At 44.9% G+C, this 19,580-nt stretch overlaps 1 protein-coding gene across 1 annotated transcript in view; it reads left to right on the forward strand.

Annotated features, from left to right (window-relative positions):
• The window catches only part of ADGRL1 (adhesion G protein-coupled receptor L1), a 105,331-nt gene that overhangs the window by 42,566 nt on the left and 43,185 nt on the right, over window positions 1-19,580 (forward strand). Inside the window, exon 4 of the mRNA XM_015418056.1 lies at window positions 13,802-13,816. Within this exon, the coding sequence (XP_015273542.1) occupies window positions 13,802-13,816 (15 nt within the window). The remainder of the gene's footprint in view (window positions 1-13,801; window positions 13,817-19,580) is intronic.

Consider the following 19,580-nt stretch of genomic DNA (forward strand, 5'->3'; position numbering starts at 1 on the left):
CCTTTGTAAGAGAACTGCTACTCTTAGGTCAGCAACTGAATGTCCTGGAAGGTTACAATGTTCCCCCACTGGTTTTTGAATATTGTGGTTTCTAATGTCAAACTTATGTTAATTTATTCTTTGTTTGTAGGGACTGGCCTATTTGTCCAGTGTAGAGGGTGGAAGGACATTGCAGACACGTGATGGCATAAATTACATTAGAGGATGAGCAGGAATTTGAATTTGGGATGCTATGGCTGACGTTGCTAGGTCCAGTGATAATGTTGCTAGGATCCACTAAACCCACACAGACAATACAGCTGTATGGAGACCTGGAGGCCTTTCCCCACCATCTACGTTTAAAGGAATACTTTCACCACAGAACAGAACACAGACAGCCACCTCCTCACCCTTCCACCAATGAACAGTGTAACAGATGACCCACTCGCCACTATAGAAAGAAGAACTCCATGTGGACTCCCCCTGAAGGCTGCAACACAACACTGGGCCTATATACAGAATGCTTCTGTTACTGGGCCCAAGCTGAAGTAATCAACAAAAAGCACAGTTCAAGATCCAATCTCAGCCGCACAGAGAGAATGCCATAAACAGCCTGAAAACAATCCAGATATTACAATAGAACAAGCTGACAAGGGAGGAGCCATTGTCATAACGGACAAAACAAACTATAAACAAGAAGCTGAGCAACAACTCTTAAACACCAGTTTCTACAGGACACTATCTTCAGACCCCACACAGGAATACCAGTGAGAACTCAACAAAATCATGAGGAAAGTACCAGCACACCTACAGGAACAAATTTATATGGATACACCCAAAGAATCTTGACCGGGCACTCTCTACTTCCTGCCAAAGATAATTAAACCTGGCAACCTTAGACATCCCATTGTCTCCATAACTGTATGAGTGTTAGGATATGTGGACTCTGTCTTGAGATCCAGACGTTATTAATGCCCTCAGCTATATTGTGATACCACAGACTTCCTGAGGAAACTGTAGTCCATGGACCATCTCCCAGAAAACAGCATTCTAGCCACTGTGGATGTTGAGTCTCTGTACATCAACATCCCCCATAAGTATAGACTACAAGCCATTAGAAAGATCATCCCTGACAACACCACAGCAGATCTTGCCACTGAACTCTGCATGTTTGTTCTCAGGGCCAGCTCGCTCACTAGGCGAACTAGAGCAGGCTAGCCCTTAGGGGCGCCAAACTGCACCGCCCCCCCCCACCAAAAGCCCCCCTACCCAGCGCGGCCCATTCTTGCGACCTGCCAGCCCGTGGGAGGCTCCGCCGGCAGAGGCCAGGAAAGGCACTGGGTGAGGAAGCAGCCGGGCAAAGTGGGTCAGTCGATGTGGAAATCCTCTGGCCGGCGCCGGCGGTACCCGAGGGAGGGTGGCAGCCCTAACCAGCAGGGGCAGGACGAGCGAAGGACTTCCGTTTGGGAGGTTGCCAAGAAAGAAAGAGTTGCCTGACAGCAGCCGAGGCCACAAACATCGCCCCCTCCTCTCTCTCTCACTCTCTTGGAGTCTGGGAGGAAACTTTCGGGCCCTGTGCAACGCCCTGCCGGAAGATCCCTGCCTGGCCATTTCCGCCCGCTGAAAAGCCCCTCCTTTGCCTCATGTCTCTAATCGGAACCAGAGGAGACCGGTGTGGAGGGCTGCTGAGCACTGCCTAAAGTGCCCTGGTTACACTCCTGTTCAATGTTCCCTCTAAGCTGTGGAGTCCTGTGAGCAAAAATACTATTTTCTGACTCTGAGCTACTGGCATTGCGGTGGGGGGAGGGGGCGGTGCATGGGGTGGGCGCCAGAAGGGGTCCTCGCCTAGGGTGTGAAATAAGCTGGGGCCGGTCCTGTTTGTTCTCACCCACAACTACTTCAGGTTTGGCAAGAATTTACACCTTCAAATCAGTGGCACAGCCATGGGCCACCTGCATGGCTCCAGAGTAGGCCAACATTTTCATGGCAGATCTCGAACAGCATTTTCTGAACCTCTCCTTTACTTGAGATTCATTGATGAAATTTTCATTGTCTGGACCCATGACAAAGAAGCTCTTGAAAGATTTCAACAGACTTTCAACAACTTATAGAATAGAATCATAGAGTTGGAAGGGGCCATACAGACCATCTAGTCCAACCCCCTGCCCAATGCAGGACCAGCCTAAAGGATCTCTGACAAATATTTGTCCAGCCTCTTCTTGAAAGCTGTCAGTGAAGGGGAGCTAACCACCTCTCTAGGCAGCTGATTTCACCTTTGAACCACCCTGACCCGTGAAAAAGTTTTGCCTAATATCCAGCTGATACATTTCTGCATGTAATTTAAACCCGTTGCTTCGGGTCCTATCTTGTGCTGCCAACTGGAACAGCTCCTTGCCCTCCTCAAAATGACAGCCTTTCCAATATTTAAAGAGAGTAATCATGTCCCCCCTCAATCTCCTCTTCTCCAAACTAAACATTCCCAAGGCCCTCAGCCTTTCCTCGTAGGGCTCAGTCTCCAGACCCCTGATCATCCTCGTCACTCTCTTCTGCACCCTCTCGATTTTGTCCACATCCTTTTTGAAGTGAGGCCTCCAGAACTGCACACAGTACTCCAGGTGTGGCCTGACCAAGGCAGTATACAGAGGGGCTATGACCTCCTGCGATTTCGATGCTATGGCCCTTTTAATACAACCCAAGACTGAATTTGCCTTTTTTGCCACGGCATCACACTGACTGCTCATATTTAGTTTACAGTCCACTCTTACCCCAAGATCTCTTTCACATACACTGCTCCCTAGAAACGTATCCCCCATCCAGTATTTGTGCTTGACATTTTTGTGGCCCAGATGTAATACTGTGCATTTATCTTTGTTGAATTGCATCCTGTTTGCAACTGCCCACTTCTCCAGAGTATTCAGGTCTTGTTGAATTTTAACTCTGTCTTCTTGGGTGTTTGCTACTCCTCCCAATTTGGTATCATCAGCAAATTTAATGAGTAGCCCTTCTACCCCTTCATACAGATCATTGATAAAAATATTGAAACGTACCGGGCCCAAAACCGAGCCCTGCGGCACCCCACTGGACACCTCCCTCCAATCTGATGAAACGCAATTGACCACCACTCTTTGGGTGCGGTCCTCTAACCATTTCCCTATCCACTGAACTATCCTATAGTCCAGTCCACAGTCTTCCAGTTTGCCCATCAGAGTGTCATGGGGAACCTTATCAAAAGCTTTACTGAAATCCAGGTAAATCACATCAACAGAGTTCCCACAATCCAGTAAGCTTGTCACACGATCAAAGAAGGAAACTAGATTGGTCTTACAAGATCTGTTGGGGACAAAACCATGCTGACTTCCCGAGAATACTAAGTGGTCCTTCAGATGCTTACAGATCAACCCCTTTAAAATCTGCTCTAATATCTTCCCAACAATAGAAGTCAGACTGACCGGCCTGTAGTTTCCCGGGTCATCCTTCTTCCCTTTCTTAAAGATTGGGATAACATTCGCTCTCCTCCTGTCTTGTGGCACATCCCCAGTCCTCCAGGAGGCCTTGAAGATGATGGACAGAGGCTCTGCAAGTTCCTTAGAAAGTTCTTTGAGCACTCTTGGGTGCACACCATCTGGCCTAGGGGATTTGTATTCGTCCAGTGCAGCCAGGTGCCCCTCCACAACCTCCCTGTCAATGTCAACTGGACACTCAGGTGCCCTGTTATGTCCTATACCATCACTAAATGGGCTCATGTTCTTCTGGGAGAAAACAGAGGCAAAAAAAGTCATTAAGCCTGTCTGCTTTTTCTCTGTCCTCCACCAGAGTTTCTCCTTCTATTCCCAAAAGCGGTCCAATTGCCTCTTTTACCTTGCATTTGCTTCTCACATATCTGTAGAAGTTTTTCTTATTGTAGTGAGCCGCCCATACTGAGCTTTGGTTTTTCTGATGGCTGATCTACAGTACCCTAATAACTCTCATATACTCCTCTTTAGAGGTCTGATCTTCCCTCCATTTCCCTCCATTTCCTTTTTCTCCTTTAGCTTATTCTGAAGCTCTTAGTTCATCCACATCAGTTTCTTGGAGCCCTTACCATGTTTCCATCTTGCTGGAATAGTGAGGGCTTGAGCTTGCAAAAGCTCATGTTTGAGAAGAGCCCACCCTTCACTTGCTCCTTTCCCTTCCAGCACACTCCCCCATGGAATAACTCCAATCAAGACTCTTGAGTGTGTTGAAGTCAGCCCTATGAAAATCTAACCTACGAGTCTGGCTACGAACTTCTTTGACCCCCCCCCCACAGCAACTGGAATTCAAGGAGGACATGGTCACTTCCCCCTAAGGTCCCCACCACCTTCACCCCATCTACCAATTCTTCACTGTTGGTTAATATTAACTCTAGTATGGCCGAGCCCCTTGTAGCTTCCTCCACCATTTGAAAAAGGAAGTTGTTGGCCAGGCAGGTCAGGATGTTGCGTGATTCTTGACACTTTGTTGAGCCTGTTTCCTAGCACATGTCAGGGGAAGTTTAAGTCTCCCATAATTATAAGCTTCTGATGTCTGGATACTCTACCAATCTGTTCAAGGAGGGCAGCATCCATTTCCTGTCCCTGGTCAGGCAGTCTGTAGCAGACTCCAACAACAATACCCTTTGTCCCTACCTCTCCTTATTTCCACCCATATATGTTCCACAGGGCTGTCAACCACATTCTCCAGAACTTCTTGACATTCTAGCCCTCTCTTCACATACAGCGCCACTCCGCCTCCTCTTCTACCCTTCTGGTTTTTCTTTAACAACTCATACCCATCCACTGCCACATCCCAGTCATGAGAATCATCCCACCAAGTCTCAGTGATTCCTATTATATCATAGTCCTCTGTTTGCAAGAGAATCTCAAACTCTTCCTTCTTATTACTCATACTACAGGCATTGGTATATAGGCACTTATAGCCTTGTACCTTTGACCTGTCCTACCCAGGTGGGTCCCCACTGTTTTCTTCATTGAAATCCCCATGTTGATTGTCCCCCTCCATTTGCTGCTTCAGTTTAAAGCTCTCCTGATTAAGCTCTCCAGGTTCTTTCCGAATGTTTTCTTCCCCGACCTTGAGAGGTGAAGGCCATCATGTGCTAGAAGGCCTTCTCTAAGAAAACTTATCCCGTTCTCCCATAACCCAAAGCGCTCCTGCCGGCACCACCATCTCAGCCAATGATTCACCTCGAGTATGGTCTGTTCTCTTTGCACTCCTCTTCCTGTGACTGGAAGGATAGAAGAGAATACCACCTGTGCCCCAAATGCCTTCAACTGCCTTCCAAGAGCTTCATATTCCTCTTTAATTTTCGTGATGGTATTCGCGGCCATGTCATTCGTCCCCACATGAAACAGCACAAACGGGTACTGATCAGTACGTCTTATCAGTTTTGGCAGTCGGTCTGTAATATCCGGAATTCTGGTCCCAGGTCAGCAACACAGCTCTCGGAGTAGGGGATCTGGCCTGGACACATTCCATTCCATACCCCTGAGCAGAGAGTCCCCGACGACCACCACTTTCTGTTTCCTTCCACTTCCGTGTGGCTCCATACCCTCTTCACACCCTTTTCAAGGTCTTTGTGGCTCTCCTTCCACTCTTGTCTCTGTCACCCTGTCAAGCACCCCAAAACGATTCTTGAGCTCCAGTGGACCAGAACATCATCTTGGTCGACGTCTTTGGGTTTGTCCTGTAGAACTGAGAGGAAGCTCAGAAGGGAGAACGACTCTTCCTTCTTCTCCTTGACGTTCTTCTTCATGTTCTTGCAGAGTTCCCAGGCTCTTGTCAATAAAATCTTCCCCTTCCTTGATTTCCTGAAGGGTGTCCTCTCCCACAGGCTCTGAATGTTCTCCTCCGAAAGCTTGACCAGTTTACACTTCTGACAAGTGAAGTTCGTCTTCTCTTCCGGGAGGAAAAGAAACATTGCACACTTCATGCAGGTGACTGGAAAAGGGCCTTCAGTCGACATCATTGCCATCCAAGTATATTCTAAGAGTACTCTGAGCAGAGTTGCAGAGTCCTCAGGCAGATCCTCAGGCTAAGCTCTTCGGCTCGTGCCTCTGGCAAGGAGGAGCCTTTTGTCTCAAAAGATCACTTCCTGCCAAGCACAGCAGAGCTCAGCAGAGTAGGGGTCGGGGTTTGCAATCCACAGTAACTCAGTCCTCAGCAGCCCCCAAAACACAATTAGCCCCACACAGAACTTAAACAGAACCACTCTCTAGCAGTCTCTGAAGAACCCACTCACCCTCAGCTACTCACGCAGCAGCTAGGAAAGGCAAAAGGCAGAAAGACAAAAAAAAACCTTACCTTCTAGCAGCTCCTCACCATGTACTCTCCGCTCCTTGCCTCAGGCCAGCTGACTCACCTCTGCCTCTAGCGAGGAGGAGCCTTTTGTCTCAAAAGGTGACTTCCTTCTAGCAGCTGCTCACCATGTTCTCTCCACTCCTTGCCTCAGGCCAGCTGACCCACCGCTGACTCACTTCTACCCCACCATCAATCTAACTATGAATTACTCTACAGAAGAAATAATCTTCCTGGATCCCACAGCACAGATACATGAGGGACACATAAGTACCACATTATACTGGAAACCGAGAGATAGGCAACCATATCTGCATGCCACCAGCTACCACCCCAACCACATTAAAAATTCCATTGTCTATAGCCAACCCTATGCATCTGTAGTCGCATCTGCTCCAACCCCTCAGACAGAGATACTCACTTGAAGGATCTACAGCAGGCCTTTTTGCAATTACAATATCCTCCCGATATGGTAAGAAATATGATTGGAAAGGCCAGAATGATATCCAGGGACAGCTTGCTACAAGACAAACCCAACAAAAATGACAACAGAACACCACTGGTGGTCACATACTGCTCATAACTCAAGCTAGTTCAACTATTATTAACGGCCTGCAACCCATGCTGGATAGTGACACTTCCCTCACAGAGTCACTGGGCGGGGGGGCTGACCTTTTCTTGCTTATAGACAGCGTGCTAATGTAGAACAACTTCTCACCCACAACGATAAACTACTTAATAGCAACATGGACTCTGGTACCAAGGCCTGCAACGAACCAAGATGCCAACTTTGCTCTCATATAGATCTTAGCAACACCATCACTGGACCCAGCAACATCAGCCATACCATCTCAGGTTCATATTCCTGCTCATCCTCTAATGTGATTTATGCCATCATGTGTTAACAATGCCCTTCCACTCTCTACTTTGGACGAATAGCTCCCTACAACAAAGAATAAATGGATATAAGTCTGACATTAGAAACCACAACATTCAGAAACCAGTGGGGGGAACATTGTAACTTTCCAGGATATTCAGTTGCTGGCCTAAGAGCAGCAGTTTTCTTACAAAGGAATTTCAAAGGGAGATTAGAAAGAGAGACAGACTAACACGGCTACACATCTTGATCTATCTCCCTGCTGTATCATTTTGAACATTCATCTTTTCCAGTATTCTGTTTCCAGCAGTGGCCAGCTAGAGGCCTTTGGGAAAATCCACACATAGGGCATCAAGTTCCCCCCATTTTTGCCCTCTCTGCATCTTAAGTTCAGAAGTATACTGTGATATGGGACCTAGAAAGTTCTTTTAGCTGTAATAGCGAATAGTAGGGACCACTTTCAATTCATTTTAGTTTCATTGCTTTTACTTCTGTTATTACATATTTTAATGTTTTACTATATGATACATTTCTGTTGATTTCAATGGAAAATACATGTTTGTCTGTAACTCCCAGCCAACTGGGATTAAATTCTTAGAGACTGTATCCCTCACCCCAGGGAACGTCCCTGCCAAAACTTCAGGAAAATAGGAGAAAGTGTTCCTTTTTAATAGGTAACCAAATTTTTCACTTGCAGATGTTTGCCAATCCAAGAAAGCAGGTGGGCACAAGTAATATCCAACAATAAATAGGGGAATCTTCTTATCTGAGCCCCCCTGTTCATGTCTAAAGCCAAGATATAGAGTATAATCTTTACACAAAAATGGAGTACATGAGGAAATCATTGGTCTTTCCCACATCTTAACTTGTTGCATTCCAGTACTTGAAACGTTTTTCTCCCAGCCCATCTCCAATACTAGAAGTGAGCCTGACTGGGGGGTAATGCAGAAAGTAATGAAATGCAGGAAGGAAAGGTACATGGAGCTGCAGGGTTAATGCCCCTTGCTCACATGTATTGTGTTTTATTTATTTTGAAACATTTGTACTCCTATTATTCCTGAAGGGCTCATGGGGGCCAACAAGAAAAATCAAACAATTGCCTAAAAATAATGCAAATGAAACAACTCAGATACTAAAAAAGCCCAGCCCCCCACTAAACTAAATACCCACAGAAACCCCATTTCCCACCCTATACTACCAACATCATTGAACAGCAAACACAGCAAAATTATCTTCCGCAGTAGCACAAACCCATTCGAAAAAGAGATGTGTTGCAAGCCCATTTAACAGACAACATGGGATGAAGTCTGTTCTGTGGCCTGACGCAGGATATTCCAGAGGGCTGGTGTTACACAAGAAAAGGCCCAGTCTTTGCTATCAGGAGGGCAAGGTGGTGGGGGGGGAGGAATGACAGTAAAGGGCTCTGGGCAGATCTTAGATGGTGTACAGGTTCACACCTGGAGAAGTGGTCCTTCAGATATGTGAGTCCTCCTAGGTCATGCACCTTGAATCAAACTCACAATCAAATAGCAACCAATGTAATTGTTTAAACACAGGTATTATTCACTCACAGCAGCTGGCACTATCCAGGAATTGAGCAACTATATTTTGTACCAGCTAGAGTTTTTACGTTCTCTTCGGGGGCAGGCCCAGGTTATTGTGGACAACACTATGTGCTGTTAGAATTTCAAATGTACCCGTAGATTCAGTGTAATTGGGAACACTTGCAATAATCTTACCTCAAGATTGCAGTAGCATGGACAGATGCAGTATGGCGAGATTACCCGAGGCTAGAAAAGAGGGCAATTTCCTAAAGTAACGTGAAGGCAATACAGATTGCTACAACGTGAACCTGTTTCTCAGAGATAGGCATGACTTCATATGAAACAGGAAAATCAGTACCCTCTAGAACATCAGCCTTACCAAATTGCATTATCATTGCCTTGCCTGGATTCAGTTTCAGTTTATTCATCCCCATCCACTTGACCAACTACTTCCAACCACTGATTTACTATGGAAACTGCTGTATTATGGAGAGTTACTTAAGGAGATACAGAGCTAACTGTTAACAGTATATTGATGATATTGATACCCTGCTCCAAATCTTCAGTTGTCAGGGGCCACATATAAGTATTAACCAGCGCAAGTGAAAGCACGGACCTCTGCAGAGTTCCACAGTTCAGAGGCCAGATTCTTGACTCTGCCCCTGCAATAAACACTCTTGGGGTGCGTTCAGACAGGGCGTTTCAGCCGGCATAAACTGTACTGGTTGGAATCGGTGCAGTTTATGCCGGCTGAAACGTGATCACACTTACCTTCCTCACAGCGGAGCTCATCGCTGTATGCCCGTTCACATGCAGCGGGCGTCGGCATTTTTTAAAAAAAACCCTCAATTTGAGCATGCGCATAGGCAGCCATCCACAGAATGGCGATCTTTGCGCATGCTCAAAACACTCCGTATTACATTTAAAGTTTAAAGGTAAGGACTTACCTTTAAAGTTTAAAGCCCAAACTGGCCTCCCTGATGTCCCGGACTCCTCTGGAAAGTTAAACTAAGGGCCTTTTCTTTTTTTAAAAAAACAAACGCCGGGGCGAAGCTTCGCCCAAGCGCATATCGGCAACCTTATTTAAAAAATGGCGGGCAAAAATCGGAAGCCTCAGGCTTCCGAACGGAAGTTGTTTCTCAACGGTGGAGAGCGATCAGACGGCGGGTACAGCGATTACAACTGTTGTACTCAGGATACCACCACTTGGGGACCTAGTGGCAGAGTACAACGGTTTAAAGGGCTTTGCAACGGTTAGGGACAGAAGGCAGATGTTCTACGTGTGAACGCCGGTAAGTTCACCAATTGCAACCGGCACCTATTCCGTTGCAAATGCCCTGTCTGAATGCACCCTTGGGGTTCTATCAGATTTAAAAACCAGTGGAGTACTACACGGGTCTGCCCCCATACCTTGTTTTCTGACAGATGTAACAAGATGCTGTGATCAATGGTATCAAAAGTGGCAGAAAGCTCTAATAATCGTAGCTCGGAAGAAACTCTCCTATCTAACTGTAAGCAGAGATCATCCCAGAGCCTGAGGGAAATGAGTCATGTGCAAAAGTGTCATTCATATGTGCCTGGAGTTGCTCTGCCACTATTTCCTCAGTCACCTTGCCCCAGAATAAAAAAACTGACTGGCCTAATTCGATACGTGCTCTATTTTTCACTTTAAAAAATAGGCCCACCCCTGTTTTCTTTACAGGACGTTGCCTTTTTCCTTCCCTTACTGAGGCTAGTAGTATTTGAGAGAGGGGTAATTTGTTTTAGAGGAACTGATGATGACATTATTTAAAATAACCTTGCCAAGTGTTGCAGCCCTGATACACATCCTCCTTATGCTGTAGCTGCTTTTCAGTGAAACTAAAGATGGTGGGAAATCCCAGAACCTTATTCTATGAGGTTTCTCACATCTTGTCTGGCTTGACCCTAATGCTATTTGTCTGTCTCTGATAGCAGTGTTCATTTTTAGAAGGCAGCACAAGAGAAACTACATTTTCCAGTGGCCAAATGGAATGCTCCTGCCTCCTACCCCCCTTCAGCCCACTGATCCCCACAAAATGCTCTGAGCGGGATCTGCAATGGGAACAGACAATTGGTGGAGATTGCCAATTTAGTCTGGATCTAACCCACTGGCTGCAATATTATGAGCATGTCCCCATTGAATAAAATGACACTTACTTTTGAGTAGACCTTTTTAGCTCCTTTCTCTCTGCCAGCATTAGTGCTGCCTATCACTGAGGGTGAGTAGGGATGGACATAACATTTCCTTCTTTATTCAAAGCAGGGCTGCCAAGTCCTCCCAGGGGGCGGGGAAACCCCCGCCCCAGAGGCCCGTTCCCCGCCGGCGGCGGATTGGGACGCAGGGGGAACCCCACCCCGACGTGCGCATCACCAGGAAGTGACGTTAGGACGCCGAGCGCACTGGGGGCGGGGCCACGACCATCGAAGGGAAAATTCTATGGTTTTCCCTCCGATGGTTGTGGCCCCACCCCCAGTGTGCCCGGCATCCTAACGTCATTTCTGGGTGACATGCGTGCGGCGCGCACACCAGTCGCTGCCCGGGAGTCCCCCGCTGCGGCGACTGCAACGACTTGGCAACCCTGATTCAAAGCTTTGACTGCTTGGGTGCCATTGTACATAAGCATATGTTACCCAGTGGGCCTAGGTGGCACAGAACTAGAGAGAGCAGGATATCAAACACTGTTGCTTATATAGCTAGTAATATGACTGATGCCAACAGTGCTTCAGAAAGACAGACCCATCAGTGTAGTCCTTTTGGGTGGCAATATCTGTACGTAATTCTGTCGATTGGTAAATATCCTTTTTAGTTAGAGATCTGCCAAATCACTCTCTTTTTACTCTCCCCCTTCTCTCTGACCTCTTTTACTTTTTAATCCTAAACAGGTGGCAGAATAATAGCCAAATCTGAATATTCAGAATGTTATTATTGCTCCTCATTTCATATTATTATTATATATTGTATTAATGAATTACATATTTTCAGTTTGGGTTTTGATTAGTTAATATTTGATTGCATAGCCCTAGTTAATAGTGATTGAAAGATCTATCCTCCATGAATTTGCCTCATCTCCTAATAAAGCCATCTTTATATCTGATTGAAAAGATCTTTTCAGAGTATAACTTTACCGGAGACTTTATATTATATGACAAATAATATTTGAATCAAAAGCAGATTCCAGTTTCCATAAAACCACTGGCCTTTATGGATTGGTAAAAGCAAAGATGCTATTTGAGAAGCTGAGTATTTGCTTAATTTTAACTGAGTGTACAGAACCCTAGACAAAATAACAGCAAGACAGTCTTTGAAATGCTGCAATGCTTTCTGTTCTGGGGAGGCCTCTCCCCCTTCTCACTCATAGGTATGTACAGATTATAGCTTTTCCAAGATATGGAGGCAATATTGCAGCTATATCCTTCAGTTTTTGTGTTTTGCAGTTGATGCTGGTCAAACCAGTCATGAAGGTTTTTATAGTCCTTTGTATATTAGAAACAATGCAAGTCTCCAAAAATTAAATTGTTGTTTTAATGGTTGTTTTAATGGTATTACATTAAGATTGATGTAAACCGCCCTGAGCCCCCCTGTGGGGAGGACGGTATATAAATCAAATAAATAAATAAAATAGATGTGTGACTTTTTAAACATAATTTTACAGGGTTATTCTTTAAAAGCACCCATAATAAGTAACACCCTCACTCTTCCCAATGTCTACAGATTTGTAACTGCAAGACTCTAAGACTTTTTTAAATGAAAAGATGAGTAGTCCCCTACATTTATGCTCATCTTGCCACTTAGCCAATTTCCTGCAGCAATGAACTAGACCAAACTAGAAGCTGCCTCCTAGCAGGTGTCACTGTAGGAACTGGGGAAGCAGCTGCACTTAGGAATAGGCAAGTACAATGAGTAGGATTCCCCTCCCCCAGATCTCCCTCTTCCTTTTTCCATTATGTCTGTACAGCTGTTGAGCTACAGAGGCTGGATCAGACCTAGTGCCACAGTAAGGAAGAGTCAGTCCTCTGGCTTGGTAGAAATAGATGTACCCAGCCACAGAGGGCAATGTTTTATTACCAATATACTGTGATTTTGAAGTTGGTCTTATGATTTGAAAAATCACTATTTGGACCATTAAGTGTACGGTGATGCAGTGATGGGGCTGCAGGTCATGATTTGCCTTGTATTTATAAAGTCCCACTAAAGTCCTTGGAAGTCCCTGGCTGCAAGGAGTGGAAACAAAGAAATACTCTTCCTAAGAGGCCCAGCAGACCTGCTGTCAGTGTGTCAACAGAAAGATGATCAGACTGATTCTTTGCAAGGCAGCACCTTATACATTTCTTTGGGCATCAACAGCTACATGGCTGATCAGACCTATTAGAGAATAGACAGAGGGTTACATTTACAATACCTATTATGTGGCTATGGTTACCAACACGGAGCTTATCAAGAGGATCCTGAATCAGGACAGAGGAACACAAGTGTGATTGGAGATAGGTTGATTCAAGTTATGGTGAGCTGGAAAGAGAAGACTTTTATGGCCAGGGTAGGTCAGCCTTGATCCTGGGATGTTTTTCTCTTCAAACTCTTGCTCTCTCCCTTTCTCACTTTTCTGCTTGCTCTCCCTTTCCCCACTCCTGCTCTTCCCTCCCTGCAAATGCTCTCCACCCAAGCAGACCCCTTTTGTGTTTTGTTCCTTCGTTGTCCTCTCTGGTTGGTTTTGATTTCTGACTTTTCTTCTGAATGGCAATGTTGCCGGCACAAAATTTAAAAATAAATGTAAATCTCAAAGTGATCAGATGATGTAAGAAAAGAACAATGAGAAAGTATTAATTACCACCACCAAACCCAACACACTGTCTGCCTTGAAACCATTCCAAAGTGGGAGGGGCTGGCATTTGTTGGGCTGGTGGGATGATGGGAGGGGAAATTTGCAGTTTAAGAAAGGAAAAAAAATGGTTTCTGTAGGGTGGGGGAGGAAGAAACAAAAAGCAATTTAATCTCTTTTCTCTTTTTTTTCCTTCTTGCACTTTTTTTTTCAATATATTTTTCTTCTCTCCCTTCCGATGCATAAAGTAGAAGTGGAACAGAAAGGTAAACAACAACATTACCACTGACCCCACCCCTAACCCAGCACCTTGTTTTTTCTCTGTGGCCATATTTAATGTGACCTTCCTTTACCTTTTCTCCTCAATCCTTCTTCTTCCTAATCTCCCACCTCCCCTTCCCTCGGTTTTCCCAACTTTTCTCTCTTTGGTCTCACTAATTCCAATTGGCATTCCCCTCCCCTTCTAGAAACAAAGCTTCCAATAACTAAAGAACACCCAGCAAATAAAGGAATAATGCAGTCATCTAATAACCACCCTTCCAAGCTTCTCCATTTTTCCTTGTTCACATGTGGAGGGGAAGCACCATTAATGTCTGGACTATGACTGTCCTCTTTCTGGTTTTGCTTCCTCCAGGGGAAATACACTTTTCCAAACTGTCCTCTGCGTCTTTTATCATTCAACTGATTCTCTCTGCTCCTTTCTTCATGTTTCCATGGCAACCAACTGGGTACCTTGGCCTACCTCAACCACTACTTCTCTCTTTCCTTTTTGTAATTAAAAAATCCCAATTCCTGATTTTTAAGAGGTGCTTAAAATTTGGAGGGGAGGTTACATATAAAGTTTTGATAAAATGCAGAAAAATAGTGGGAGGGTGTGTTTTCTTTGTTAAAAATTGTTTTTTATTTTGATTATTGATTGGGCATTTTCAATTCTTCTGAGAATTCTTGCAATTATATACATATGTCAAACTATTTTTTATTATAGAATTCAACTGTTATTAAGCAATCTGTGAGATCCCAGTGGAAATGTACACCCTTAAATACAAGTGAAAGTAAATGCTATTGTACTCAATATGCCTTTTTTCCAAACCATACTTTCAGGATCATGATATATAGCACAAATGTAGTGCTTTTAAGAAATTGGACAGAGTAGATGTGTTCTGTCTAGGCCCCCTCCACATATTTAATATACTCTTGTTTGTGGACTGAAGTGTCAGGAACATTCAGTGATACATATTAAGTGGCACCTCTATAACTCATTCAGTAAAGCAACTTTAATCAGATATGTGGATGAAACTGAGGATCAGTTGTTCTACCCATGATCCATTTTTCAGGGAGAATTTTACCCTGAGCTTCTGCAGTTCTTTAGAGAGAATCCCCAAGCTAAATTTTCAGCCGAGGCATCATAGTCATCCCGCTGCCTGCAATTATTTCAGTAGTCTTGAGGAGCTTTTTCTTAACTCTTTTGTGTGCTCTTCTATCAAGATGATATGGAAATCAGGCAAACCAACAGAACATAACCTTTTTTTTCCAGAACACATATAAATAATTTATTCCAATTTACGAACCACTTTGATGTGGACATTTTTAAATTTTCTTGCTTACTGTTTCTTTTTATTACTTTTCTTTTTAAATTCCTGCTCAATTCTGCGTGATTTTATTTGGGTTTTTTCACCTTTCCTTTTCTACCTATTTTTTTTTTAACGAAAGCTGCAGTCATGATCATTGGCTCTGTCTGTTATTGATGGAAGATGGGGGTGGTGCATGAAAGAAGGGGGTCAGTCAATGTACTTTTAATTTGAATTTCTTGGCTAGATCTGGAAGTAATATACCTAATGTAAGTGCCAGGAGTCACAGCTGTAATCAGCCTGTCTGAACAAGGGACAAGCTGCCAGGTTAGCACTAAGAATCCAGCAAAACGATTTATTTCAGAGTATTAGAACTCAAAAGCCAGGCTTGATTCCACCCAACCCATGTCTCTCTTCCTTCTCTCTCTCTCTTTCTCTCTTTCTGTTTAGTTTGTTCTAAAAGCTCTGTTGGGTTTTTTTCCTGCATTGGTTTGGAATTTTCCCCCAAGATTGGGGATGGAGGCATATACTTATACTTTTCTTTCCCACAGGTTTCCATGGTTTTGGATGTGGCTTTTTACTGATTGTTTCCTTCTCTGTTTCTGACATCTTCTCCCCCTACCCCAGAGCACAGTTACCCCCATCCCGACTTAGAAGGCTGAGTCGACTCTGCCCCATCCATGAGGGATCGGAACCAGTTAACGCTTTGTGCTGTCCCCCCCTCGCCAGCGCTTCATTCTTTAATGGTGTGTTTCTCCTCCCGCTGCCAGGAGTCATCCATCCCACCCCACCAACCCAGATGGGAAGCTGGGCTGAGCCGAACCTGTGAGACTCCATGAAGCTGCTTTTTTGGCAACATTGCCAGGCAGGTGTTCACAGCTGCCAAGCAGGACTAGATGTCTAAAAATCCCCTAATTTTTTTCACCCATGCCCTGTTCAGCTACACCAGATGTTCGTAGATCTCACAATGTTATTCATAGGCAAGAGACAGTGACATCTGCATAAACACAGCACAGACACAAATATGGACTGAGCATACCGATGCATAGATCCAGGCCCAGGCTTAATTGTAATGATCCTTTATAGTAGCAGATACATTCAGCTAGATGTGTGCATTTGGAAACTGAGGGCAGGACATTCATGTGAAAGAATACATGGTGAGGAACATGAAATCCGAACACACAAGGCCAACTTTACATACAGAAAGGGACAACTGCACAGACTCATATGAACATGGAGGATTAATCACATACACTCAAAAAAACACCCCCTCAGGCACATACACACACAGATGCACATTCAGGAGCATGCAAAAACTAGCTACATGGATACAAATTCACAAGACACAGAAGCCACCTCAAGTGCTTCAGCAGGTTGGTGTGTTATAAATTACAAAATGACATTTACATGCTCTTATAAGCAGTCCCAGAAACTGGAACATGGCCTGGCCTCCAGGATCATATCCCATGTGAATACCAAATAGTCACCCCACTTGGGCTGCCTCAGCTGCAGCCTTTCCACATACACACAAAGCATACACGAATCAGGGCATGCACTGAAGAAACCAGTCGTGAGGCTTTCTCGCCTGTTCAGTGTTGTGCTTTGTTGGCAAGAGAGAAGCTTTTCTTGGGTCCTTGCTGAATGCTTGGAAGAGTAGCAGGGATCAGAGGGAAGCACCCTGCAGCCTGACCACCTCATACCTCCCACTCCCAACCAAAAATCACCGACAGCTTTAACTTGAAAAATATGAGATAAACATGTGCAACATGCATGGCCACCATAGTTACGTATGCTACATCTATCGTTACTTGGATGATGAAGCATTCAGAGGGTTGCTTCCCCTAAATCAGAGAGTGGAGCCCCACAAAGCTGGTAAAAGAATGAGCTATGGCTGCTGGAACTCACAGGTTCAGGCTCCAGGCCCAGGCTTAATTGTAATGATCTTTCAGTTCCAAGCTGTTTCCCTTAAGCATGACATGCAGGGAGAATTGAATGGGTTATGAGCATGACATATGGTGGGTCCCCAGCCACGTGGCTGCTTTGGGAGAAAGTAGGGGAGGGCTGTTCTGACTGGGCGGGATTCGGTCACCTTCCCAGTAAGGAAAAGGAACTACCTCCCTGTCTGATGGGGGGAAAGCCTTTGCTGGACTGATACAGCATGAGTTTATTAGAGAGCTCATGTTGAGAGAATGACAGAGGGACAAGATTGGACACTATCCACTTTGACCCATTTGGTCATGAAGCTCTCTCTCTCCCCCAATAGTCACTTTCAGCCTTGATCTGGACACTTTCACACATGTCTTACATTAAAACCAGCTGTAGGCCTTAGTCTGGCCCAGAGTGCCACTAAACCCAACAGACTTAGCTCTGTTCAGATTTTTCTTGGCTAGCAGTAGAAGATGGCTTTTGGAAAAACAAAAACAAAAAACAGAACCTAGGTGAGGTCTCACTAAAGCCAAAGTGACGATACTACAATCGCAAGATAATCTATGTCAGTAAAAATCAAATGTCTGCAAAGGCCATCATTTACACTTACGTGAGTCTTGAAGGTTTTTTTAAAATCTCAGTTTAGGAAGACTCATTATGACAAACCCAACAGAGGAGCTGTAGCAGCACAACAAACAGGAGTCCAGTGAAGGAGGAGCTGTGGTAGTCGGTAGCAGCACAACAAACAGGAGTCCAGTGATACTTTAAAGATTAACGGCATTTATTCCTGCATACATTTTCTTGAAAGGTTTATCACAAAAACTTACGCTAGGTTGGGCAGCTCTTTATACTATCTTATAGTGGACATGAGCACCCTGCTACCCAAAGAAGCGTATGTACTTCAAATGATAGGATTTTATTAGATATACATTATGGGTCCATAACATACATAATGTAATGCATGATATCTAAGGAACTCTCTGTCTCTGGGCCACTTCTGGTTCTAAAGGAGACTGGGGTTCTTCAGTTAGAAGGAGGAGTCTGGCACCCTGGACTCTTTGGGGTTCTAGACTCATCATTGTCAATCACTGTGAGCTCTCCCTGACATAGGCCAGTTTTCCGCAGTCCCCACAACTGAAGTTAGGAAGTAGAATTTGCCAACAATTGCAATGGCAGAAAGGTTATTAATCAGAGTGATTTCTTATTACTGAGAAGGGTATAGCATCACATCTCCATAGAGACCAAAACACTGTGAATGATCTTGACTGAACTCATCAGGTTGCCGATTCAGCCTTGCTTTCTCTTCCTGGGATTACCCAGGAACAGTGGCCATTGGAAACAGCAAGCACAATCTAGCATGCAGTTAAACCCACGTAAATCCCATTGCATTCAATGGAATGTAAGCTTGCTTAACTGCAGGACAGATTGTGCACAGCTTTGCATTATTCTCTCCCTTCATATAAATACTTATACAAAAATGGATCAGAAGCACATCTTTGTCCATTGTCACTGGTACGGCAGCCTAAGGTTCTGCCTGGATCCAGGAGAACAATGGGGGTTTATTAATAAATATTTGGGGGGGGGGGGCTAGTGTTGTCAAAATCTATGGATCTGCCATTAATTTATAGAGCTCTCTTCCTCTACTTCCTTGTGTGTTCTGACAAGGTTTGATGTTATTGACTCCAGCCAGAGTCTCCAAGAGCAGAGTCAAAGTTATGCCCCGCCCAAATAAGCTTCACTGCAAACCATGTCCAGAGTGACATGGCACATCACAAAAATTGTGCATATTTAATAAAGGCAGAGCAGAGAATTCACTTCTGCGCCCACAAAATCTGCTCCCAGACATTCTGGGACAGATATGCAGTCCTAGCAAAACCCTGGTTACATGGCAGTGAGAAATATATTTGCCACATGGGCAAACAGCAAGTGAACACTCAACAGAAACTGAGCTGCCTATGGATCAGGTTCCTACTGTGCTGTCAGGTTCCTCTCCCTTGTGCCATGACATTAAACCAATTGCTTGGCCTCTAAAATCTAGGTCTCATTTTTTAAAAAAATGCACCATGCACCATTCAAGGCTTATGGCCTAATCTGAGTTTGACCACTTCTTTATCTGCTGTGTGGCTTACTCTGTGACACTGCACACACTGTGCTGGAATAGACAAGGTGAATTCTCTGCTTCAGTGCTGCTCTCCTCACCCCACCCCCTCCTTCCACCACTAAATGCTTTTTTCTCCCAGCCTTGCTCCAGCTAACCAGAGCCAGACACTTGCAGAATGGCTAGCTTGAATTGTCTTCCTTTCAAACTTTTTTCCTCCTGGCTTTTCCCAAGATTCCAGGCTGCCAACCAGCTGTGGGTGGAAGGGAGGGGGTTTCCTTTCCCATCTGCCCAGGTCTCCCTCCCACTATCACACTTCACTCCTTCACCACCCTGCCATGCACACTAGTCTCATGTCCCTTGCTGATCTGAATCAAACCTGGCTGATAAGTTGCTCCAGTGGCACCCAGGACATGGGGGGGGGGGGGGGGGGGGGAG

This window comes from Gekko japonicus, unplaced genomic scaffold (assembly GCF_001447785.1).
Source record: "Gekko japonicus isolate JY-2015 unplaced genomic scaffold, Gekko_japonicus_V1.1 scaffold1356, whole genome shotgun sequence".
In the NCBI taxonomy this organism is placed as follows: domain Eukaryota; kingdom Metazoa; phylum Chordata; class Lepidosauria; order Squamata; family Gekkonidae; genus Gekko; species Gekko japonicus.